Source organism: Acanthisitta chloris, unplaced genomic scaffold (genome assembly GCF_000695815.1).
Source record: "Acanthisitta chloris isolate BGI_N310 unplaced genomic scaffold, ASM69581v1 scaffold9126, whole genome shotgun sequence".
NCBI lineage: Eukaryota > Metazoa > Chordata > Aves > Passeriformes > Acanthisittidae > Acanthisitta > Acanthisitta chloris.
In genome coordinates, this window is record NW_008678805.1 from 124,630 (window position 1) to 141,882 (window position 17,253).

General features: G+C 39.3%; 1 protein-coding gene across 1 annotated transcript in view; it reads right to left on the minus strand.

Moving 5' to 3' along the window:
• The window catches only part of STK32B (serine/threonine kinase 32B), a gene marked incomplete at its 5' end in the record, with an annotated part of 121,113 nt that overhangs the window by 38,947 nt on the left and 64,913 nt on the right, over window positions 1-17,253 (minus strand). The window contains one exon of the mRNA XM_009077060.1: window positions 4,555-4,592. Coding sequence (XP_009075308.1) covers window positions 4,555-4,592 — 38 coding nt within the window. The remainder of the gene's footprint in view (window positions 1-4,554; window positions 4,593-17,253) is intronic.

A 17,253-nucleotide genomic window follows, 5' to 3' on the forward strand; every position in this document is an offset into this window, starting at 1 on the left:
TACTCTAGATCCTGCTCAAAGTCCACAGGAAATGTATCTGCCAACCTCTAACAATTCTGCAGCTATACATGTGTACACTGAAATTCTCAGGTGACCCTAATTTGACCATATCTGATTTTGAAGGGGAAAAGGAAGAAGGCACATCCCACTGCTAAATTTTTAACTATTTCTCCAAAACGGAGACACAGTATAAGTTTTTGATGAATTGGTCTGCATGCTTTTTGCACTTTTCTCTAAAAGCCCGCTTACATTTTATTGACATTTTCTTCCTAAGATTCTCAGCCCAGGAAGACATCTACACATGGCAGACAAAAACTGTGAGCAGGTGAAAGCCATTCCTTTATAAAGGGTGGGAGGTATCAGGCTGCTGTAACAAGAGTCAGTGTTCATAGCCCAGTCTGATATCACAATACCAAGGTGGTATTCCTGCTTCTTGGTAGCTGGCATGTGGTTTATTTCTGCAATCTTAAAACACTATGGCAGAAGGCATCTTGAAAATGATAACTGAACCACATACAGCCACCTCATGGCAAGAGTTTATAGCAATTCCATGAAGTATTGCAAGGATCTCTGGAGATTAATACTTTCTCTTTTTTTTGACAGATCAATATAAAGTTCTGTCACTTAAATGACAGCACTGTAAGTGATTCTCCCTATTAGACTGCCAGCATGATTGCCTGTTGCAAAACACCTATTGCATAATATTCTTTCAGACTGATCCAAATAGTTGATTTGCAATGAAAATTGCCTCTCCTGCGGTGCATTGTTTTCTCTCCCTTTTATTAGATTTCTTTCCATTTAAGAAAACCAAAATAGCACACGTGAATTGTTGTGTACGCTGGTTGATGTTTTTTTGTTAAAAATGCCTTTCTGCAAGGTAAGGGATGGATTGGAAAGGTTCTGCATAGCTCCTCTGCACCTTGCTGCCAATGCAGCAGCAACAGGCAGCTCTTGTACATGTAGTAGGGCAAGCAGAGCCAGGTCTATACTGCTGGAAAAGGTCCAGCTTTGCTCTTCCCCATCACAGGGCCACTCCAAGGCCCACAGGCTGTCTCAAATTCTCTATTGGAGCTTTTCTAAGCAGCCCCTGAGATATGTTTTTACTGAAGCTGTTGCATATGGGAAAAGGGAAGGTTGCTATTGCTACAGTAAATACGCTGCAATACTAGTACTTCATACGGTTTCCAAAATTTCTGTTCCTGGGGACTTTTTCCCATCTGGTCTTCACACCTTGTGCTTGATCTCCCTTTCTGGATATGATTGTGAACAGCAAAATGTCAAGACCAAGTGTGTACCTTGGTACAATATTGAACTAAGCAGAATGCCAGTGTGACCTGGATTTAGTATTTACAAACTGTGAAGCAGAGCAGTGAACAAAAGATTCAGCAGTACCTAACTAAATTCAAGTATTCCAGGGAAATAGCTTATTATTTCTTAATTCCTGGAGCTTCATGATCCCATATGATAATAAGATGATGGTGGAGGGAAAGGAAGAAAAGGCAAATGACCACATTCCTCTTTTGTTTTGTGAAACAGAATGTGAGTGTTTTCCCCATTTCATGCAGATCATTAAAAGCCAAGGCGCCAGGTTGGACCGTGAACAACCTGGTCTAGTGGGGAGGTGTCCCTGCTCAGGGCACAGGATTGGGACTACATGATCTGTAATGTCCATTCCAACCCTAAAATTCTGTGATTCTATGAAATTCTATGATTGAGAGTGGCTTTCTCAAATCATCCCAGACCTCAGATTTCACATACACTGGAAGCAGAAAGTATCTCAGTGAAAATAGCTTCAAAAATTACATTCCTTCAGTCAGCTTCCAGCCAAGGCTTTAGCAGCAGGATTGGGACTACATGATCTGTAATGTCCATTCCAACCCTAAAATTCTGTGATTCTATGAAATTCTATGATTGAGAGTGGCTTTCTCAAATCATCCCAGACCTCAGATTTCACATACACTGGAAGCAGAAAGTATCTCAGTGAAAATAGCTTCAAAAATTACATTCCTTCAGTCAGCTTCCAGCCAAGGCTTTAGCAGGATAAGTTAATACCTACAGCACAGTGTATGGCTTTGGAAAGGTTTATGTGTACACTTCAGAAGTGCCATGTGGCTTTTATGCCTCATTTTTCCATGTGGTCTGAAATCCTAGTATCTGAGGTAAACAGCAAATGATATTTGTTTGAACTATTCATTAATTTTTGAGCAAATCATAGTGACAATTAGAACAAGTCCTGAAAGGTGGCTGGGGCTGGCTGACTAACATTTACTAGAGGATAATGTGCATGACTTCAAACCTCATTAAATTTCTGAGTCTGAATTCAAAAGGGTGAATGTGAGGGCAGAAAGAAATACTATACTGGAGTTAATGTCACCAACTCGGCGTGCATCAGAGCAGATAGGAAATCTCAGCAAGGTAACATTTTGGAGTAAATTCAAATTCGATTTGCCCTCAGAAGGTCAAACCCTATGAACAGTTTAAAAAGCATCTCTGAGTTCATCTGTACTGTATATGAGAGCATAAGCTCATACCCACCTGAACTTGGCATGACTTGGCAGTCTGCCACCAGTCATTAGGGAGATTGGTAGAAACTTTATTGCATGGCTATAGATGGGCTCAGTGAGGCTGTGCATTTCAAAAGGGCAGGCTGTTGAATGGCCACGTGGGCATTTAAAGTTTCAGATATACTTTCAAAGTCTAGATAGCTTCAGGTGGATGAATTATGCTGGAAATATCCATCTTGTTAATCAAAATTCGAGGGTTAAATGAGATACAGTCCCTGAAAGTTGCCTCTGGGGGTGAAAAGGACCAGCCCCAGTTTAGGCACACCAGGTACAACTTCAGTGGAGCTGTCTTCCAGACATCAGTATACAGTAATAATGTTGCCAGTTCTGTGGTTCAGAAGTTAATATTGGGGTTTAAAATATTGAATTTATGGGTTGGTTTCTTCATCCCATTTTTGGTTTTAAGGCCAAGATTTCTCATTGGCTGCATCTTTGGATTTTGCTGTTAGTTTTCAAACGAGAGCTGAGATTCTCATGTAATCAAGGAAATAGAGTTTTAAGGAAAATTTAGAAGATCATAAACCAATATAATAATATATAATAAGGCACATATTAATGCTGGTATAAATTAGCCTTGCTCTTTCATAAGAAAAATTATTCGATGGAGTAAAATTTTGTTGCTGAGCAGCTTATGATCACAAAATGCCTTCATTTTGCAGCATAGAGCTCACTCTGGTGTGGGTTCTTCTCTGTGATAATTAAGTATCCATAAGGAAGCTCTCACAAGAGGCTGATTTTGTGGAGTAATTGACCTTGATGAGGGGTGAGGAGAGATAAAGGTGACTGTACTTAAAAGGCTGTCAATCAGAGATTTAACACACTCATACTCCTTGTGTGCTGCTGTTGACATCTCTAATTCATCCAGGACTTAAAGACGAGGTATTTCTATTTCATACTTATTGTTGTCATTAGTGTGTATGGAACGTTAACACTTAGAGGTCTGAAACATTAAATTGCTGAAGTTCTAGATGGTTTAAAACTCCAACATTACTTAGCTGTGTTGGCTTCCATGTTCCCAAACTTCAGCTGTGCACAGTGTTACATCTAATCAACTCTAACGTGTATACCCAGCAATTCTGCAATGGATTTTGAAAGATAATGGTACTGTTGGCATAAGTTCAAGATTATGTTTTCTCAATTATCTGCTTTTAATCAATTTCTGAAGTGAACAAAGCACAAGAGTTTCCCACAGAAGCAAACACACATCTTCTTTCTTCCATTTAGTTTTTTTCCTGTATGTATTTCTGTTCTAACTGAAACAATATTAATGCCCTTTTTACCTGTATTTTCTCATGTTTTTCCTGTGAACGGTTGCAAGAAGATACATGAGGTTTTAGCAAAACGCTTCATATATGTAACATTTAGGTTTAAAGAAATTACCTGCTTTTTTTTCATACCATGCCTTTTATGTTTGAGAAGATGGAATTAGTACCAAAAGTTCAAACCCGATTATGTTATCTAGTCTTTTTTTTTCATGCTATTTATGTCAGAACTACATGTAGTGCCATAAAAATCTTGCAGACCTCGAGGCAAACTTCCAAAATCCACATCTAAATTTAGGAAAGTAATTTCAGATACCTACATGAGAAATAATTTGCTATATGAAATTTCTTAGCCCTTCTAAAGTTCTAAAAGATAAAATAAAGTGCTTGGTACTGTCCTACTGGTAGGTACCTAAAAAGTGATTATGGTGATTCACAGAAATCCTGTTAATAAAATATTAATGTCTTTTTATCAAATGTCCCTGGTGAGCAAAATTCCTATTAAATTCCTTTTTTGCATACTTTGCAAGTTTCAGAGCCACATATTCCTTTTGCAATAGGAGGGAAGATTACAAAATGCTCGAAGTGCTCGAAGGGTTGTGGTTGAGAAAGTGCAGATTTAGGTAGGAATTCAACATCTGAGGCTGATTTACAAAACATGCCATGAGCATACCACTGAGATCTCAAGAATTAGAGATTCTGAGAGAAAGCAGTGAATACTCACTTACCATGTTCATCCAATAGTATGTTGTCAGGTTTGATGTCCCTGTAAAATAAGGAAAGGAATGCATTACATTTCCTACCCAAAGGAAACCTGCAGTTTAAAGTTTTCCTCATCTGGGTGTGAGGGCTAAGTCATTTACAGCATTATAAAACCAATGAAAACCATATCATACATAAAGGCAAATGATTTTTATCTACATCTTTTTACTTGCCTGAGAAAACAGGCATGCTAAAGGGACTCTCTAGGTTTCCATTTCTTGTGGTTTTGTTTTCATCTGGTTAGCATTGACATGGGTTTGAGTTTCAGGATTATGTGTTTTATTCTTAAAGCAGTGAGAACAATGAGATGGAAGATTTTCATCGAGTAGGTGCCTGATTGCTTCAGGGACTCCACACTGGACAGAAATCATTTAATTGGAAACATCAGTGGTTTCCCTGTCTGCCAGACCCTGCTGATCTGCCATGCACATGTACATGGTCACTCACATATTGCAGAGTCCTGTCAGCTATCTTATGCAGATGGAGTACATATTGCAGCTCTCCTTTTAGTCCTGAATCCCCACTTGTCTGTCTGTAGTGGCAGGTACTATGCTGGAGAAAGGAGCAGGGGATAAGGGAAGATGGAAATTATGACAGACTGAAGCATCAGCTCGACTCGGTCATTCTTGGCACAAGGGAACAACATTGCTCTAGAGAATTGCACTTTGAGGATCATTTTCTATTGACCCAAGTTCGTGCTGCTCTCTGGAGGGATGAAGACAACTTTTCCCCACCATTATCAGGCATTCCACCCTCTTTCTTGGTCCAGCATCATTGCTATTTTTGTAGATCTGGTCTGGGGGAAATTCATCTCTTCCCTTTGCCAGCTGGATCAGTCCCTGCTCATCCTGCATCTTGGTGAGTTTGATGTGACAGTGTTACGTGGCACTGCCTTGTCGCTGTCAGCTTGTACTTCATGCAATTTCAAAGCCATGTTCTTGGCATGGCATTCCCAGAGTGGCAGAGGTATCAGTCCACTTTGAGGAAAGCTTTTTCCCCTTGGGCTGAATTTTCCACTTATCTCAAAAGACAAGGTACCATGAACTGTCAAAATAAGCTGTAGAATAAGACTCTAAATGAACTCCAAATGCTTCCACCTGTGTAATTTCTTTTAGCCAGAGGATTGCTTGATGGTTTAATTATTCAAATTTAAACATTTTTTCCCAATGTGCCCATAAATGGAAAAAAGAAAAAAGTGAAACGTTGCAAAATGAAAATGTGTTACACCAGAAAACACTTGTTGTTTGGGTTTTTTTAATTTTAATTAGAGAAGAACTTCTAAAGTAAACATCATACAGGAATAAGATAGCAATAGCAGCTATAATATGTATATTGCTTGCATGATATGAGCTCAGTCATCACCCAAACTCCACATCTTTATTGACAAAAGAAGGAAGCTTACAGCTTCCTTAGCATTCTGAACTCCATATTTCCTAGCCCTTCCTGAGAGTCATATGAAATTGTGAAGTATGCTGAGATTATGTTTGCAATTTGTGTAGCAGCAGCTGGGGACCCACAGGCTAAACAAGAAACTACTTTGAGTAATTCTGTGTATATCTGAAAATAATGTAGGATGTCTATGTGTCTGTGTAACGAAAAGGTCTCACTATGATTTACCATCTGGAATGGAAATTTAAAATTATACCAGTATTTCAGTGTGAAATACCATATTTCTTCTGCACTACTTACAGGCTGCCTGTAATTGTCCTATTCAGCAGCAGTTCTAGTTACATGTGTAATATAAGGGAACATCTGTCCCAGAGATTATGCCACCCCAAACCCTCCAAACTCTGACTAGTCTCATTCCTGTCCCATGTAGTCACTTGGCATATCATTTACCATATCAAAATCTTTCCTTCCCTGATTTCATATGGGTGAAGTTGTGAGCTGCAGTCAAACTGTAGGAATAAATATCTTTGTTTATATTATAAAACTTCTTTTTGGTTGAATTATCATCAGAAATTCTATACATTTTTATATGTGGTGTTGTATCTAATGTCCCAATTGATGAGACAGTTGTTGACAGAGCTACTGTTCAGATGGTACCAAACATATTTGCTAGTGACAAAATGATCTCTAGTTTTTGATAACCATTTTCTGATAAGAGTTAGAATTTTGATTTCATGTTGAACACTCTTTGTGGTTGATCCATGCCTTGAAAATACAGCAATGACTTTCAATGGAAATAAGCACTTCATGGTTTTGACAGTTGAATTAAATTTTTTTAACTTTGCACAAATTTCAACGAGCACAAACTGACTCAATGTGGGTAAAAAGATTGGGAGTCACACACAATTACATTGCAGCCTTTCTGTGGCTTCCTAAAATCGGTGATACATTCAACATCACTCCAAACTGTTTCTCCCAGTTTAAGAAAATTAAGAATTGGAATTATACAATCATTAATACTTCACTGAGAATAAAACTGATCAAAAGGAGAAATTCAGCTTTATGACCTACTGCCATGTGTCTAACAATACAGCACCCAGGGATTGCTCATTACAAGATTGTGCCTTTTCTATCTTCTTTTTTTAAGAAGATGAGTTCAAACAATTTGAATATCTGCTATGGTATTGCATCATTAAATACACTATACAATTTTATAGCCACCAGAAAAGACATTGACAAATCCACTTGACAACTGTACATATCTTTAAATATAAACTTCATGCAGTTTGCATCTGAAATGTTCAGAAAGTTGAGTGGTAAAATTAGATCTGTGCTTATCTTTCCATGACTAATTCAGGCAGTGGCTGATACTTGATACAGATGCACACAGATCGTAAAGCCTTTCCTACCTAAGGGATGTTTCCCACTGTGGGCACTCCCTGCTTTGCTCATTTGGCTCAGAGGCAGGACTGTAGCTGGGAGCAGGTACCATGGGGTGTATCACCCTGCATGCAGCAGCCCAACCCCTCAGTCCTTGAGGCAACCTGATAGACTCATAACCATGCTCAGATCTCATAGCAAGCTATTTTAAACTGCTTTACAGCAAGTAAAAGTCATGGGCTAACTTAGGCCAGAAGGTAAACAAGTTTCTGAAGTAAGATCACATGCCTGGAGATGTGTGTGATGCATAGAATCATAGAATCAATCGGGTTGGAAGAGACCTCAAAGATATCGAGTCCAACCCTATCGTGGTCACTAGACCATGGCACTAAGTGCCACATCCACTCTCATCTTGAAAACCTCCAGGAATGATTCATGCATAGATTCACAAGGCAGGTGAGAGAGAAAAGCACAGGGTCACTGAGAATAGAGTGCTTCCAGCAGCACTCTGCTGTGTGCTCGTCCCCAGTTTCCAGCATGCACTAAAAGCTCTGCTCTCCAGAAATAGTTTGTTGAAAGCTCCAAAGACTGCAGAAGAGCAAGGGCACAGCTCTGCCCTTGCCCTGAGGGCTGCCAGCAAAGTTCAGCATAGTCGAGGGGAAGACTTGGCAGGTTTAGGTGCATTGCAAGTTACTGGATATATTCAGGATTGAGGACTTCCAGCATATGTTGTATTTAGTTCCTCTAAATAATAACTCTAGTAAAATTCATTTAACTAGCCAAAATACTGTTTACATAAGAAGATGGATTTAAAAGATAAAAACTCTTAAGTTAAGCAGTTTAAATGAAAACATATTATGTAGGTGGAATTCTGTTTGGATTGCACAGCATTTTTTCAGAAAAAAGTATTTCCCTTAGCAAGCATGTACAAACAGGGTGTGAAATTCAGCATCTTAATTTCAGGTTTTTCCTGCTATGAATCTCCCTAGCTATGAGAATTAATTGAAGCATTCAGTTCATAATCCAAGTACCTTGAACATAAGAGAAACTGAAAGACTTTTGCAAGCAGCAAACACACAGTTTGGATTCAGAAGAGCCCTGGACTGCCCCTCTGACCAATGACAAGCAGAGCTATGGCAGCATCCTCGACACTGATTTCATAAGCATAACTTTCTCAGTCTGTACCAGTGCTACTCCAGCTCTTTTTATATGCAGAATAATCAGAGCAACATAGAAATGAGAGTAGAGAAACCTTTGAAGTCTTTGCTCAGTGGCAGGACCAGGCATAGCTAATATAACAGTTGGCCCAGGAAATCCAGAAGTGCAGACAATTAAGAAAAAAAATCAGAACAATCACTATTTAATTGCCACTTGTTGATATTGCCTGTGACCATTTCTAGCTTTCTTCAATTTTCCTTAGCTACAAATGTCAAAATAAAACTGCCTAAAGGATCAAAGTATAGTAAGAAAGTGCTGCATATAATTTCCAAGTAGGAAACAATTATTAATAATATACTTGTATCTCCTATAATATCTAGGCTGAGTGGGCATCCCATTCTTGAAGATATTCTTTCTGCATGCCGTAAAACCGTAAGTGTAGCTCAGCTCAGGTTGACTGTTTGCCAGAGTGCCCCGAGCTCCCTGGAAAGGCTCACAGTGATTATAAAGGACTTAGGTTCAAGAGTTTGTAGTTTAAAGTATGTCTTCCACCAATGTTTCTTTCTGGTGTTACTAAGTAAAATAGAAGCAGATTTCTAAATCAAAAAGTGGAGGTCATGCAGTTTTCATCCTTGTTAGTTTTCAAGACCTGACTGTATAAACCCCAAGCAACCTGGCCTGATCTGAAGGCTGACCCTGCTTTGGGCAGAACACTAGACTTGAGGCCTCTGGAGGTCTTTTCCAGCCTGAATTAGTCTATGTCTGTGAAAAGTAATGTATCCAAGTTTCCAAGATCATCATACCCACCCGCCTAATTTTGGCTATAAGGAAGTTCACAAAAGATTGAAGAGACCTGTGAGATCACTGTGTATGTGGAATTCAGTGAGTCCTTGATGTAGTCCACTCTAGTTAGAAGCTAGTCAGAACTTCCACTTGCTAAATTCTGTCATGGGTCTTGAATACTCATGAAGAAAATAGTAGGAATAAATAGCCTACCTTCAGCACAAAATCAGGCTAAAATTGAAATGCTCTGCAGCTCAGCACTGGAGAGGTATAACAGTATTTATTAGCTGTGTAACTGGTAAAAGAATTAAGATGATATCACCTGAAGAGAACTCTGAGAAATCTCAGTAGGAGTGAGCAAATCTAGGTGATTTTATTGCCTGTGTCAGATATATATCAGAAAAGGAGAATCTGAATTTCTTATCTGGATCAATGACCATAAATAGTCTTCCAGGGGTCACAATTTTTTGTCCTTTATGTAGGTCAATTAGTTACAGAAACTAGAACTGAAAAACATGTGATGATGCCATTTGCTCTAACGTTTGAAGTTCAAAACAAGTTTCATATGTACTATTATGAATTATCAACCAGGGCATTGTAACTTTTTATCCATAATTTTATTGACTGGACTTGACACATCTGTCTAGAAATTAAAGGAATGGTATGGATGAAGCCAAGTATGTCTTGACCAGTTTTCTCAAGGAAAAAATTAATGGCTGGTTCATTGGCTACCACTCCACACTGATAGCAACTAGTTCTAGGTAGGATACAGAAAAATACCGAAAAAAAAGGTGTTATGCTGTAATTTAACACAAAGGTAGGTCCTTTGGTTATATGATACCTTAGCATCTGAAAGAAAACAGTCAAAAAAGAAAAGATCTGGGGGCGGCTGAACAAAAAATTCCTTGCAAGTAAAGATTAGGTTGCTTAGTTAACAGAAGAAGTCTCTGAGATGCAATATGACAAATAATAAATAGCATTTAGTTGGTCAGTAAAGGTTTCTATTTGCTTTTGGAACATGAATGTAGATTCATATTTCATAAAACCTAGATGAACTAAACAAAGAGGGGTTTATTTATACAACTGAGAGTTAAATTCAAGCTAATTGCTACAAGACATAATTGCATAAAAATGCTTCAGAGGCTTAAACTAATATTTAGCCATTGATGTGAACAACAGAACAACCAGCTAGAGTTCCTCCAGCAAAGATTAATCTAATTGATTTAGGAAAGCACTTCCACAGCAAATGCAGGTGCTGTCTACCCTTCCCCTATCTGAGACACAACCATAATAATATCAAACACAAGATCTATGCTTTTCCTTAAACATGTGAGAACTGAGTAACTAACATTGTCTATCTGATTTATTCTGCTTTCATATTTTGAGGCAAACTAATAAACACCACAGGCTTAGTTTCTGTCATGTATAAATTTGTGATTTTTTGCTTTTGCCTCTCTTTTCTCATTTCATCAAAAGATTTCATGTGTTTTCAACACAGGGACAGATGTTCTTTGCCGGTCCCAACAGCTTTTTAATGTTATCAGAGGAAATATTTCACAGAATCGCAGAATCTACAGTGTTGGAAAGGCCCTTGAGGATCATCTAGTCCAACTCCTGGCCCTGCACCTCCAAAAGAAGAATCCCAGTCAGCCAAACTGGCCTTCTGCCTCATCTGCTGGAGGTGGTGCTTAAAAAGTGACCAGCACTGGTGGACACTGGCACCTGCAGAATTGTTTTGCCAGGGGACCGGGAAATATATTTGAGTTGTCGCAGTTCTGGATGGGTCTGAATTCACATGTGTAATGACGCCCTAATCCTTTACCTGGTATCAGCAAAAATCCAAAGTACATTGTTTCAACTTTATGTCTGGCAGATTTCACTCTTTGCCTTACTGGCTCAGACCAGGACGTAATGTGTTCTCTCGAGCTTCTAAAATCCCACAGTAAGATTTATGAGCATTTCAGCTCATAACAGCTTTACCAGCATGACTTATTATGGAATATTTCCAGTTTTTAATGATGATTGGTTTTCTCAGAATGAGGAAAGTTGAGCTGTTCATTAACCAAAGGCAACTTACAGAGAGAACTGTAAATTCTGTACAAACTCATGAGATGAAGTCTTAGATTTTTAAAAACAGCCCTTGTCTGCTTTTGAGTAGACAGAAGACACATACTCACTTTCAGTCAAAGAACCGAATCTGGAACAGGTGTGAGTTGCAACAGGGAAGATTCAGAATGGTTATAAAGGAACTTTTCATCATGGGGACAGACAAACTGAGGAACAGGCTTCCCAGAGGGGTTGTGTGGTCACCATCCCTGGAGTTTTTCAAGATACAACTATATAAATCCCTGGGAATCCTGTCCTGGTGTTGTACCTGATCATGCCTTCAGTAGAGGTTGGTCTGAACATCTCAGGTTCCTTCCAACCGGAATTTTGCCAATGATGGTGTGTGTTTAGACAAGTCCTGCAGAAAGCAAAGAGGCCTTTCTCCACCCTTTCAGGTCAGGAGCAGCAACTGCAGCCCATAGCCAAACTCCTCCAGGGGCAGTGGAGATGTCTAGAGCTCATGAACAATAAAACTCCATGGGTCACAAGATATGCTTGTCTCAGCCTGGATGTGGTGAGCCCATATTTACACAGGGATCACTGAAAATTTGTTGGACAACAGTTAGGGCAGCCTGTGTCCTTGCAGAATGCTAAGAAATTTTTTTCCCAAAAAGAATTTCAAAACATCCAACAGAGAAATTAAATCAGATGGATTTTGCATTCTCATAAAGATGCAAAAGAAGCAAGATTCAGACAAAGGCCTATCTCAATGTGGAGCAGGAGGTTGGCTCAGAACACACTCCCCCATGTCTGCAGGACCCTCTGCTCCATCACTTCCTACCTGTCACCAGAGTCAGAATGTTTGAGGCAGAATATGTTGATGTCTGGTCCTCCGTAACTCACAACCAGAGAAAAGTTACATAGGTAATTTTTGTTGCATAGGTTTTGCTGATCTATTTATAGGAATAAATAAAAATAAGTGCCTCTTTTTTAGCTGTTTCTGTCCTGAGTAAGGAGAAAATTCTAGCACAGCTGAGATACACTAATTCTGCTTAAAAACAAAAAAAAACCTTCTATTTTGCACCAGGATGGCCATGCATAAATTTATCTTCTGAGAAGCAAAGGGTACAATAATTCATTCAATCAGCCCAGTCATTCCCATTTGTGGTTTCTGTAGCCTCTTATACACAGAGTACTTGCAATATAAAAGGCATCTCTTCCAGTATCCTGTTCTAGTCTAAAACAATAATCAGTCTATGTTCTGTCCAGGGAAAGTTACTTAGTCAGCCTCAGCTCCATCCAAAAGAAAATAAAAGTCTGCATTTTGGACTTCAAATCAGGCATAGAGCCACATTTGTAGTTTTGCAGTGATTTAGCAAATACAGTTCCAGAATCACCAACTCCCAGTAGATTTTTTCTCATATAAATATATGCATGTGAACAGATAGCTGTCAGATGTCCTAGAAAAATTAACTCTTCCTTTCAAGAAATGTTAAGACTAACAAACATTACAACTTGAAAGGCAATCTGGTTTTATCACAGTGTTTTAATGGCTTTCTGATATTTTAATTATATATTCAAATCTCACAGTGCTCATTAAGGCAACTTCTATATCTAGAAATCAATAGAATTCCACAGAATTCTGTGTGAAAAAATTGAGTAAAGGTTTCAGGATCTGAAACACCTTTGACAAGATTCTATGCATGCAACCTCAAATAATATCTTTATCACCAATCAGAAATATGTAATTTTGTTATACAAAATCTGTGATTCATGAACCTGAAATACGCAATAAGTCAGTAGACCTTGTGAAAAAAATATCTTTTTATTGGATCTTTGTATTTAAAATCTCTTCTGTTTGAAATTTGTGGTTTTCTCTGCAATTCCCACTCCCAGGGCTTTAATGCAGGAACAAAAAAAACCCATAAGTACTTCCAACTAATTGTCTGGTAGCATACATTCATGTGATCCTAATCAGAATCCCATTATCACACTTTGGAGCCTATTCCTTCTGTGTGGCAACCTGTGTGGCAACAAGACCATATTCTAGTCTGTAGAGAAGATGTAACAGTTGTAATAATTCTGACAAGTGAAAAAGCTCTCACTAATGAAGACCCTACCTCTTCCTATGTACCTTTAAAGAGTGTCTGGACACTCAAAACCAGCAATGAGGAGAAAGACTTGGGAGTGACAGTGGATAAGTAACTCACCATGAGCTGCAGTGTGAGCTCAGCCCAGAAAGCCAATGGAATCCTGGGCTGCATCCAAAGGAGTGAGGGCTGCAGGTCAAAAGAGGTGATTTTTTTCCTCCACTCTGCTCTCATGAGACCCACCTGGAATACTGCACACAGTTCTGGTGTCCTCAACATAAGAAGGACATGGAACTCTTGAAGCAAGTCCAAAGGAGGCCACAAAGTTGCTAAGAGTATTGGAGCATCTCCCCTGTGAAGACAGGTTGAGGAAGTTGGGGCTGTTCAGCCTGGAGAAGAGAAGGTTGAGTGGAGACCTCATAGCAACTTTTCAATATCTGAAGGGTCCACAAGGAGCATGAGAGGGACTCTGTGTTAGGAGCTGCAGTGACAGGACAAGGGGTAATGGGTTCAAACTGAAGGAAGGAATGTCTAGGTTGGATGTGAGAAAAAAGCTTTTTTTACTCTAAAGGTGGTGAGACATTGGCACAGGTTGCCCAGGGAGGCTGTGGCTGCCCCAGCCCTGGTGGTGTTCAAGGCCAGGCTGGATGAAACCTTGAGCAACCTGATCTAGTGAGGAGGTGTCTCTACCCATGGCAGGGGGGAGGGACTAGATGATCTCTAAGGTCCATTCCAGCCCCTAAATTCTCTGATAAGATTCTATGACACCTGGCTCAAGGCTTGCGACTGTAGTGCCTAGATATATAGAAACAACTTACTGTGATGCTGAGTACTGTGGTGCCTGGGGTTCCTTTCTAGTTTAGTACAATTTTTTACCAGGTGTCCATGATGATGGATTTTCCTAGCACTTGTACTATCCAATTTTATGTAAAGTCTGAAAATAAAGCTGTCAGAGAAGGCACCAAATCATGTTTATTTACAAGTACCTCAACTGGAACGAGCTTGTTATTTTCCAATTTTATCTCATCTCCATTTGGAAATATACAATTATAAAAATATCTTCAGTTCTCTACTCCTAGCAATAGGTGGCAGTAATGATATCTACATTTGTCTGGATGGCCAGTGGGCTCTGGAAACACTGTCAGGTTTAGCTTAGATAAATAGTCAAAGTAGATATTGTTATCCAAGGTTGAAGAAAATGACCTTTTTAAGGGCAGTAGTTCTATACCTAACCTATCACATTTCTGGGTATATATAGCCAGATACTAGTTGTCTTTGGCTAGGTTCAGCTCCTAAATTTGCATAGATGCTAAGTTAAAATAAAAATATTCAAGAGAGACTATTTCATTATATTGTTCTTTCTGAAGATCCAAAATTACTTTATCACAGAGGTAATTATATACTGCAACAGTAAGAAAAGTAGGCTAATATTTTTAAATGGTAGAAAAGCTAAAAAGATTTGTCCAAAGGAGAACATGAACCTGTACTTCGTCTCCTCTGTGTTCCAGTGTATAGTGTCTCCAAAACTGGGATTATGAAGTACTAGTACAGCCTTATAAACTGAGCTTTTATATAACAAAGCCCAAACTATGTTATCCAGGATTTGTCTTCTGGACACAGTAGTTCTTTTCCAAGCGAACATTTACCAGCACAAGGAACTTGCAGACAATCCAATGGTTAGTTTTCAATTTGCCTGAAGGACTCACAGTAATGACAAATGTGTCACTTCTTTTGTTAGAACTGCTTGACAGAGTTGATGCTAGACATGAGTACAGCACTTGGGACTTTCTTGTAGCTTTGAGGGGAACCTTGAACAACTGTCAACACTGTGAGGATGCCAAAACATCAGCACATTTCAAATAAAAGCTCTTTCAGCCAAATGCTTCTCCAGATCACATGGAGCAGTCATGCAGAATCACCATGTAGAAGTAATTTGTCGATAGTCTCACAACGATTCTGATCTTTTCTGTCTTGTAGAGTCAAGTATTGCTGAGACCTTTTGTGTGTCCAAGTACAAGGGTCATACCACTGTGTGTGAATCAGCTTTCAAGAACAGGTGACACCTCTGATAACCATGGGAGGTGCACGACTCATTAGCTGCTAACTGGAGTGTGGCATTTGGAATGAATTATTTGGTCCAGCAGGAAAGCACATACATTGCAATGGTGATGCTTCTTTCTGTGATACTGTGTAGAGAGCTTTTGACTAGGAGAATGTACTCAGTGTGAATTCTGTCAGCAATTGCAAGACTATCAGTCTCCTTCCAGTAAAAGGCATAGGCCCTATTCCAATTTTCACAGGCAGAAATCCATGTATGAAACCAAATGAGAGAACAAATTGATGACATTTGCCCTCTGCCTAAAGGCAAATCAGGAAAACATTGTTACTGATAAGCATGCTTGGCTTTATCTGCTGTAAGAAGCTAGCATCATAAGTGTGGTGTTTTGTAATGCCTGAAACTCATCTAGATGCTCCTTTGTTTTTCACTGCATGAAATATGGAATAGATGCATTCAGATGTATCACATCTTTGACAGTTTGCTCAGCTTATCAGACAAATTCAAAAAGACAATATACAGAATTCCAAGCACACAGGTGTGCTTGTCAGCCACTGTTCCTAGTGTGCAATTACTGTATAATATCCCTAAAATTTACCTAAAACCCTCTACCATCTTCTATAGCTAAAGGTTCATGGACAGCCTGTTAAAACAACAGTATCCACAATAATATTATCAAGTTATTTTACAGCTGTTTCCTTCATCTATACCATAGTACAACCAATTACAGCCAACAGACTGGCAACTAAATTATGGTTCAGCATGGTGGACTTCACGTGCAGGCCAGAAAGGGCGAAAACAACTTCCAAAGGTTTCAGGTTTTCAGCAAGTGCCTGGGCTCAATGCAGCACCGAAGCTTCCCATTAAGGAAATTTTCTCTTGATCCAAGTTCCAGCAGTACAGTGCAGCAGGGAAAGGGGCTGCAGACCAGCAAGCAGGAAACAACCATGTAAGGCTGATTGTTCACTGTGGTCTGAAACCCCAAATGTTAGGATGAATGTCAGATACCCCTCACCCTCACCACTGCCATCACATCCTGCTGGCGTGTGTCCATGACATAAGTATTAGAACCTTTATTCCTCAAATTAACCACATTGCATCCCCTAACATACACAACCAGGACACATCACCACGAGGAGGATGAATATGTTCCACAGTCAAGTGAGCTTTGATGTCCTGTGTATGCTTCCCCTTCTGAGTGGTTTTATAGGTTGAATGTATGCAAAGGTTAGCTGCAGTAGAGCAGGATGGAAGCTGCAGAGTCTACGCTTGAAAAGAAAATTATATTTGGTAAATGATTAAAAACCTGACCTGCTAGTACCTGAAAGCAACAGCTTTGAGTAGAATGTCCTGAGTAGCATGTCCCATGGCACACTCCTATGTTGAACTTCACCTATCTTGGAAAGAACGGTGATAAATTGCTTCTAAGAATATCTTTGGATGCTTTTAAGAAGGAGCATTTACAAACAAACTCACACAGCAATAAATATGTGTGTCACTGCAGATTACTGTTTAGGATAGATGAGGCACAACAGGCTACATTTGACCCAAACCACAACTCCTATCCCAATACACCACCCTTTTAAGAAGTTTCTTTATTCTAAAAGATGTCAACAACACATTGCTTGAAATCAAGCAGCCAAGTATTCCAACTCCTCTTGACGAATCTGGATAAGGAATTATACATTGGCAATATTGTTTGAGACCACAGACTGCAGTGCCAACATCCTGGTTACGATTACTTGGCAAGAATATAGCAGGAA